This window comes from Bison bison, unplaced genomic scaffold (genome assembly GCF_000754665.1).
Source record: "Bison bison bison isolate TAMUID 2011002044 unplaced genomic scaffold, Bison_UMD1.0 scf7180017864383, whole genome shotgun sequence".
Classification (NCBI taxonomy): Eukaryota; Metazoa; Chordata; class Mammalia; order Artiodactyla; family Bovidae; genus Bison; species Bison bison.
The window spans coordinates 2521365-2530319 of NW_011494955.1; the positions used below are offsets into that span (position 1 = coordinate 2521365).

General features: G+C 41.4%; 1 protein-coding gene across 1 annotated transcript in view; it reads left to right on the plus strand.

The window, feature by feature from the left end:
- The first annotated feature begins 2060 nt into the window (after positions 1 to 2060).
- Positions 2061 to 8955, plus strand: part of LOC105001459 — a 29431-nt gene continuing 22536 nt past the window's right edge. The window contains exon 1 of the mRNA XM_010857732.1: positions 2061 to 2162. Coding sequence (XP_010856034.1) covers positions 2084 to 2162 — 79 coding nt within the window. The 5' untranslated portion in view covers positions 2061 to 2083. The remainder of the gene's footprint in view (positions 2163 to 8955) is intronic.

Sequence of the window (8955 nt, forward strand, 5' to 3'; positions counted from 1 at the left end):
CCTCTTCTTAATATCTTCTGCTTCTGTTAGGTCCATACCACTTCTGTCCTTTATTGTGCCCATCTTTGCATGAAATGTTCCCTTGGTATCTCTAATTTTCTTGAAGAGATCTGTAGTCTTTCCCATTCTGTGGTTTTCCTCTGTTTCTTTACATTGATCACTGAGGAAGGCTTTCTTATCTCTCCTTGCTATTCTTTGGAACTCTGCATTCCCATGGGTATATCTTTCCTTTTCTCCTTTGCCTCTGGTTTCTTTTCTTTTCTCAGCTATTTGTAAGGCCTCCTCAGACAACTACTGTGCCTTTTTGCATTTCTTTTTCTTAGGGATGGTCTTGATCACTGCCTCTTGTACAATGTCATGAATCTCCATCCATAGTTTTTCAGGCACTCTATCAGATTTAATCCCTTGAATCTATTTGTTACTGCCACTGTACAATCATAAGGGATTTGATTTAGGTCATACCTGAATGGTTTAGTGATTTTCCCTACTTTCTTCAATTTAAGTCTGAATTTGGCAGTAAGGAGTTCATGATCTGAGCCACAGTCAGCTCCCGGTCTTGTTTTTGCTGACTGTACAGAGCTTCTCCATCTTTGGCTGCAAAGAATATAATCAGTCTGATTTTGGTATTGACCATCTGGTGATTTCCATGTGTAGAGTCTTCTCTTGTGTTGTTGGAAGAGGGTGTTTGCTATGACCAGTGCGTTCTCTTGGCAAAACTCGGTTAGCCTTTGACCTGCTGCAGGGGCAGGGGCTCTGGGCGCAGTAGACCTGGGTATGGCATAAGCCCTCTTGGAGGAGGTTGCCTTTAACCCCACCATAGAGCCACCAGAATTTCCACAGGACTGTGGAAACAGATTCTTGGAGGGCACAAGCAGAACCTTGTGCACACCAGGACCCAGGAGGAAGGAGCAGTGACCCCACAAGAGACTGACCCAGATTTGCCCATGAGTGTCCAGGAGTCTCTGGCAGAGGGGTGGGTCAGTGGTGGCCTGCTGCAGGGTTGGGGGCACTGAGTGCAGCAGTGCCTGCATGGGACCTTTGGAAGGAGGTCACCATTATCTTCATTACCTCCACTATAGTTTGGCTTCAGGTCAAACAACAGGGAGGGAACATAGCCCTGCCCATCAACTGAAAATTGGATTAAAGATTTACTGAGCATAGCCCTGCCCATCAGAACAAGACCCAGTTTCCCCCAAGCTTCCATAAGCCTCTTAATCCTCCATCAGAGGGCAGACAGAATGAAAACCACAGTCACAGAAAACTAACCAATCTGATCACATGGACCACAGCCTTGTCTAACTCAATGAAATTATGAGCCATGACATGTAGGGCATCCAAGACGGATGGGTCATGGTGGAGGTCAACGTGGGTCACTGTAGAAGGGAATGGCAAACCACTTCAGTATTCCTGCCTTGCAAATCAATAAACAGTATGAAAAGGCAAAAAGATAGGACACTGAAAAATGAACTCCCCAGGTCAATAGGTGCCCAACATCAGTGGAGAAATAACTCCAGAAAGAAGAGATGGAGCCAAAGCAAAAACAACACCCAGTTGTGGTGTGACTGGTGATGGAAGTAAATGCCGATGCTGTAAAGAGCAGTATTACATAGGAACCTGGAATCTTAGATCCATGAATCAAGGCAAATTGGAAGTGGTCAAACAGGAGATGACAAGAGTGAACGTTGACATTTTAGGAATCAGCGAACTAAAATGGACTGGAATGGGTGAATTTAACTCAGATGACCATTTATCTACTATGGTGAGCAAGAATCCCTTAGAAGAAATGGAGTAGCCATCATAGTCAACAAAAGAGTCCGAAATGCAGTACTTGGATGCAATCTCAAGAGCAACAGAATAATCTCTGTTTCCAAGGCAAACCATTCAATATCACAGTAATCCAAGCCTATGCCCCAACCAGTAATGCTGAAGAAGCCGAAGTTGAATGGTTCTATAAAGACCTACAAGACCTTCTAGAACTAACACCCAAAAAAAAAGATGTCCTTTTCATCACATTACCATGGTTACCATACAGACTCCACTGCTCCAGCCTGAACATTCTAGAAGAAGGCAGGGAGGACCTGAGATGGCCTTCTTCAACTTACATCTGTTAGGATATCAAAATTCCTTTCAGAGCAAGAAGAGGGACAAAACTGAAGAAACAAGTAAGGGAAACATAGAATAGAGGGTTAGAAGGGCCACTTCTTAGTCATTTCTTTTCCTACCTTGGGTTAGAGTTTTATCCCCTGAGATTAACCACTACACTAGTTAAAATTATGGAGTAGAGACAGTATCCATTCCCTCTCCTGTCATTTAATATCCTTGTTAAGACACCCAGTTTGTTCAACTGAATGAATTCATTTGCTCATTTAATCAATATTTATTAAGCACCAACTATGTGTCAGACTTTATGTTGGTGACTAGGGTTACAAAGATAGATAGGATTAGACCTCTCTCTGCCATAAAGTGGCCGACTATCCAATGAAGATAAGTATGCAAACAAAAAAATTTGCAATGTGGTGTATGATTCAGTTAAATATGGAATGTTGTAGAACCACTAAAGAGGAAGTACCTAATGCTATTAGATTGAAATGAGAATACAAGGATCCTTTAGAGAAGAACTCCCACAGGAAATGCTTCTAGAACTCAATATTAAAGGATGATTGGAATTAACCAAGGAGACAAGAAGGGAATAAAGCACAGACAAAGGAACAGAGAATTGAGAGTCTTATTAAATGAGCTCCAAGTCCTTGAGTACAGATCAGTGGTAGACAGGAGCTAAGAAGCAGGTGTTGAAAACTAGGCAGGGGCCAGATAATTGAGGATTATGTTATCCATGCTAACCTTTTAACTTTATAGGAACTATTGAAGGAATTTTAGTAGGCAGTGAGTAAATAATCAGACCCATATTATATCTGCAATACCTAGCAGTGCCTCATATCTAATAGAGGTCTAATAAATGTATTTGTAGGGTGAATGAATAAGTGATACTGAACGACTAATTCTAAAGGGAGGATTTACAGGAGATGTGACAAGATTAAGATAGTAAAAGATGAATTGCTTGAAAATAAAAGAGAAAGGGTATTCCAGGCAGAATGAAGAACACATGTGAAGGAAATTAAGCGTGGGCAGGAACTGTTGCAAAAGTGGTATTGGGGTAAAGGGAGGAGATAACTGGGGAAGGATAAAGCACAAAGTTAAGGCTGAGAAGGACTGAGCTTGTGTAGGACTCCTTGGGCACTCTCTGTTCTCTAATCCTATCAAAGAAGCTCTGTTTCACGTATTTAGCATTCAGGTAAGATTTGTACAAAGGGTCCCACTAATAGACCCTGCTGCTGCTGCTGCTGCTGCTGCTAAGTCGCTTCAGTCATGTCCGACTCTGTGCGACCCCATAGACGGCAGCCCACCAGGCTCCCCCGTCCCTGGGATTCTCCAGGCAAGAACACTGGAGTGGGTTGCAATTTCCTTCTCCAATGCATGAAAGTGAAAAGTGAAAGTGAAGTCACTCAGTCGTGTCCTACCCTCAGTGACCCCATAGACTGCAGCCTTCCAGGCTCCTCTGTCCATAATATTTTCCAGGCAAGAGTACTGGAGTGGGGTGCCATTGCCTTCTCCGAATAGACCCCAGGAATCCCTTAATAGCTCTACACTCTACTTGCCCCTACCCAGCTGGGTCACAGCATTGTGCCCTGGTGAGGATAGTTTTGTCTCCAAATTAGTTCATCACCCTCTCTCAGTTCATCACCCTCTCTCATAGAAAAACACTTGGCCTAACTCACTAATTTCCCATGTTCCATTTTGGTTTATATATTGCCCTCCTGTAATGATAGTTGAGAATTTAGCTTCCCCTCTCCCATCCTAGTTCTTCTAGTATTGTTATGTCACAATTTTAGGTTTATGGTAAGAAAAATTCTAAGAATGACCCTCAATGAATCTTGGCCTTATATCATCCCCTCCCCTTTGAATGTGGGTGGAACCTCTGAATATGATGGAAAACACTCTGGTGATTGTTACTTTACATAGAAAAAAAGGAGATTATGTGAGTGGGCCTAATCTAATCACACAAGCCCTTTAAAATCTGAGTGGTTTTTTCCCAGTTAACAGAAAAAGAGGAATTTGGAGATTGGAAGCATGTAGGGCTCTGAAGATGGAGGGGGGCTGCATGCCAAGGAATGTGGGTGGCAGTTAGGAGCTGAAAGTGTCCCAGCTGACAGTCAGCAATGTCCTATAACAACAAAAACCTGAATTCTGTCAATAACCTGAATGAACCTGAAAATAGACTCTTCCTAGAGACTCCAGATAAGACCCCAGCCCAGCCAAGACTTAGATTTCAGCCTTGTGAGACTAAGTAGAGACTGCCAGACTTCTGACTTATAGAAGTGTCAGATAGTGAGTGAATGATGTTGTTGTTTTCAGTATTTACTTATTTTGGCTGTGTCTGGTCTCAGTTGCGGCAGATGGGCTCTCCCATCTTAGTTGCAGCATGTGGGATCTTTCGTTGGTGCTCATGGGAATCCTCTTCTAGTTGCAGCATATGGGATCCAGTTCCCTGACCAGGGATTGAACCCTGGCCAGCTGCATTGGGAGAGCAGGGTTTTAGCCACTTGGACCACCAGGGTATTGTTTTAAGCCACTAAACTTGTGGTCATTTGAGATGTAGCAGTAGAAACCCTAATACAAGCTTATATCTATAGTCTTGTAGTCTTAAAATATGTAAAAATTGTTTACTTCTAAGGCAATTAATTTGACTATAATAACTTTTTTGTTCAATTTTTTGTTTATTCCTAGAGTTAAGAACTGCCACCATTGTTTTTCCCCCCATTTGCTTGGTTCTCTGCTATTACTTCAACAACTCTATCCAATGCCCAGTGATATTTTTTCCAGTCATTCAAAACACAACAAGTAATCTACCAATTCCTTTTTTCCCAAACTTCTCTCTCCTACTCCTACATTCTGCCTTCTATTCCTGGCACATAGATCTTTCCTAAAACTTGCTTTTGCCTCTCTCCAAGATTTTATTCCCTATTTCCTGGATTCTTTCTTTCTTGGTTTTACTCTCTCCTTTTCCTGGAATATATCCTTGACTAGCTTTCTATGAATGTACCGGAGATATATTTTTGAGTGAAGAATGGTTTTAGACTACCATCACATTTGATTGTCAGCTTTTCCAGATATGGAATTCTAGGTTGAAAATCATTTTCTGAAAACTTTGAAGGTATACTTTATTGTCCTCTAACTTCCAGCTGTATTATTTTGTGTAGGATGTATTTGTCTCCAGAAGCTTTTTGTTTTCTTTCTTGTTCCCTAAGTGTTCAAAATTTCATAATGTTGGAACTTGCTGTATAGGTCTTTTTTCATTCACTGTGATAGACTTTCCATGAGCTTTTTCAACCTGGACATTTGTACCCTTCATTTCTGACAAATTTTCCTGTATTACTTGTTTATTAATTTATTCTCTATTTTCTCTCTTCTCTCTTTTTGGAACTTCCATTTATCAGCTGTAAAACCTGAGGTGATCCTCTAACTTTATTCATATTTCTCTATATTTCCTTTGGGTTTTAAAAAATTTACTCTTTGGGAGCCTCCTCAATTTTATCTTCCAACCTTCTGGGTTAATTTTCTTTTGCTGTGTAAGAAATTACCCTAAAACATAGAGGCTTAAACCAACAAAACACATATTACCTTATAGTCTCTGTGAATCAGGAATCCAGAAGGAGTTTAGGTAGGTGGTTCTAGCTCAGGGTTTCTCGTGTGTTTTCAGACAGGGTGTCAACAGGGGCTCCAGTCATCTCATGGCTGGAGGCCTCAGTCCTTATCAACAACCGGGCATCTCTGGCTCTTGACACAACACCTCAGTTTCTCACCACATGAGCCTCCACATAAGCTGCTTGAGTGTTCTAACCTGGCAGCTAACTTTCCTCAGAGCTGGTGATCAGAGTGCAGTGCCTCCAAGATTCAGTTCCTCCAAAGACATCTTTCTCTTTTTTCCCCATTTTTATCGAGATATAATTGACATACAACATTGTGTAAGTATGGGCTTCCCTGGTAGCGCAGCAGTAAAGACTCCACCTGCCAAGCAGGAGACATGAGTTCAATCCCTGGTCAGGAACATCCCCTGGAGAAAGAAATGGCAACCCACTCCAGTAGTCTTGCCTGGGAAATCCCATGGACAGAGGAGTCTGGTGGGCTACAGTCCATGGGGTCGCAAAGAGTTGGACACAACTTAGCTACTAAACAACAACAAGCAAATTGTGTAAGTTTAAGGTGTACAATATGTTGATTTGATACATTTTAAATATATTGCAAAATGTTAACCACTGTAGCATTAGCTGTAATACCTCCATGACATCACATAATTGCCATTTCTTTCTTGTGGTAAAAACATTTAGGATCTACTCTCTCAGTACCTTTCAATTATATATAATACCATTTAATTACCTATAATCACCATGCTGTACGTTAGATCCCCGTAACTTATTCATCTTATAAATGGAAGTTTATACCCTTTGGCCAACATCTCATCCCCTCACCTCCAGCTCCTGGTGACCACCATTCTACTTTCTGAGTTCTACTTTTATAGATTCCACATGTAAGTGAGATGGTACAGTATTTGTCTTCTTCTGTCTGACTCACTTACTTATCTTACTTAGCATCATGCCCTGAAGGTTCGTTCATGTGGTTGCAAATAACAGGATTTCCTTTTTTCCCATGACTGAATAATATTTCATTGTATATGTATTTATACTGCATCTTCTTTATCCATTCATTCATTGGCAGACACTTAAGCTTCTGTAAATGCCTATTGTGAATAATGCTGCAGTGAACATGAAGATGAAGATTTCTCATCAAGATCCTGTTTTTATTGCCTTTGGCTATATAGCCAGAAATGGGGCTTCTGGACAGAGAAATCTTTTATCCCCTTGCTAGGGCATGGTGAATATGATGAGCCTGGTTGTGCCGTGTGCTCTGTAGAGAAAGTTTCAGTGAATACCTCCCTGTTCTCAGACCTATTTTTTTACTCCTACCTTCTGTGGTACCTGCTATATACTAAAGTTTGAGTTTCTCAAGCAGATTAGGTCAATTCTAGATATATCCTCCGTTGCAGAAACTTAGTTAAAACTTTTCCTATTCTGATAAACTGGGGCTTCCCAGGTAGTGTTAATAGTAAAGAACCCATTTGCCAATGCAGGAAATGTGGGTCCTATCCCTGGGTTGGGAAGATCCCCTGGAGGAGGGCATGATGACCCACTCCAGTATTCTTGCCTGGAGAATCTCATGGATAGATGAGCCTGGTGGACTGCAGTCCATAGGGTTTCAAAGAGTCAGACAGGACTGAAGTGATGTAGCTCTCATGCATGCACATTCTGGTAAGTTAGTTGCTACCCCTTTATCCACTTTCCATTCTTCAAAAGATGTTTCCAGTGAAATATATCATCTTGCTTCTGTATCCTTACTCTCTCTCTGCTCCTGAAGGTTAATGCCATTTTTATCATTGTTGTTCTTGTGTTTGTTTGTTTGTTTGTTTTGGGGGGCAGCACTGGGTCTTCATTGCTGTGCACAGGCTTTCTCTAGTTGCAGCCAGCAGGGGCTACTCTCTGGTTGCAGTGTGTGGGCTTCTCACTGCAGTGGCTTCTCTTGTGGAACACGGGCTCTAGGCACACTGGTGTCAGTAGTCGTGGTGCATGGGCTCAGTTGCCCCGTGGCATGTGAAATCTTCCCAGACCAGGAATGGAACCTGTGTCCCCTGCATTGGCAGGCAGATTCTCAACCACAGGACCACCAAGGAAGTCCTTGTTGTTGCTATTTTGATGTCATTTTAAGACATTTCGGAGGGAAAGAAAATAAACTTTATGGTTAATCATTTTTAAAACTGATTTTTGTGATGTATTTCCAAAATTATAAAAATTTATAAGACTGGTACAAAGAAATTCCCTATACCCTTTACCCAAATTAGTCAATTGTTAATATTTGGCCATATTTGCTTGTTCTCTCTCCCCTCATATATATATAATTTATATTAGCATATCTATATATAAACATCTATTTTTTTCTCAGCTAGTTGAGAATCAGTAGTTCATATTATGTCCTTTACTCTCAAATATTTCAGTTTATATTTCTTAAAAATACGAACACTTTTTTAGGGGCTGCCCTGGTGGCTTAGTGGTAAAGAATCCACCTGCCAATGCAGGGAACATGGGTTCAATCCCTGATCTGGGAAGATGCCACAGAGCAACTAAGCCAGTGTGCCACAACTATTGAGCGTGTACCCTAGAGCCTGGGAGCCGCAGCTACTAAAGCTCACATGCCCTAGATCCCATGCTCTGCAACAACAGAAGCCACCAGAAAGAGAAACCTGCACACTGCAACTAGAGAGTAGCCCCTGCTCGCTGCAACTAGACAAAAGCCCGAGCAGCATCAAAGACCCAGCACAGCCACAAACAAATAAATAAAATTATTTTTTTTAAAGAATAACATTTTTCTAGATAACCCACAGTGTAAGTTCTCAAACTCAGCGATTTTAACACTGATACAATACTATTATCTAATTACCTACAGTCTGTATTCCAATTTTTCCAGTTGCCCTGTTAATGTCCTTTAGAACAAAATTTTCCCTTTTAGGATCCAATTAAGGATCAGAAGATATTAAGAGGTGGCAAGAATACACAGAAGAACTGTACGAAAAACCTCTTCACGACCCAGATAATCATGATGGTGTGATCACTGACCTAGAACCAGACATCCTGGAATGTGAAGTCAAGTGGGCCTTAGAAAGCATCACTACAAACAAAGCTAGTGGAGGTGATGGAATTCCAGTTGAGCTATTTCAAGTCCTGAAAGATGATGCTGTGAAAGTGCTGCACTCAATATGCAAGCAAATCTGGAAAACTCAGCAGTGGCCACAGGACTGGAAAAGGTCAGTTTTCATTCCAATCCCAAAGAAAGGCAATGCCAAAAACT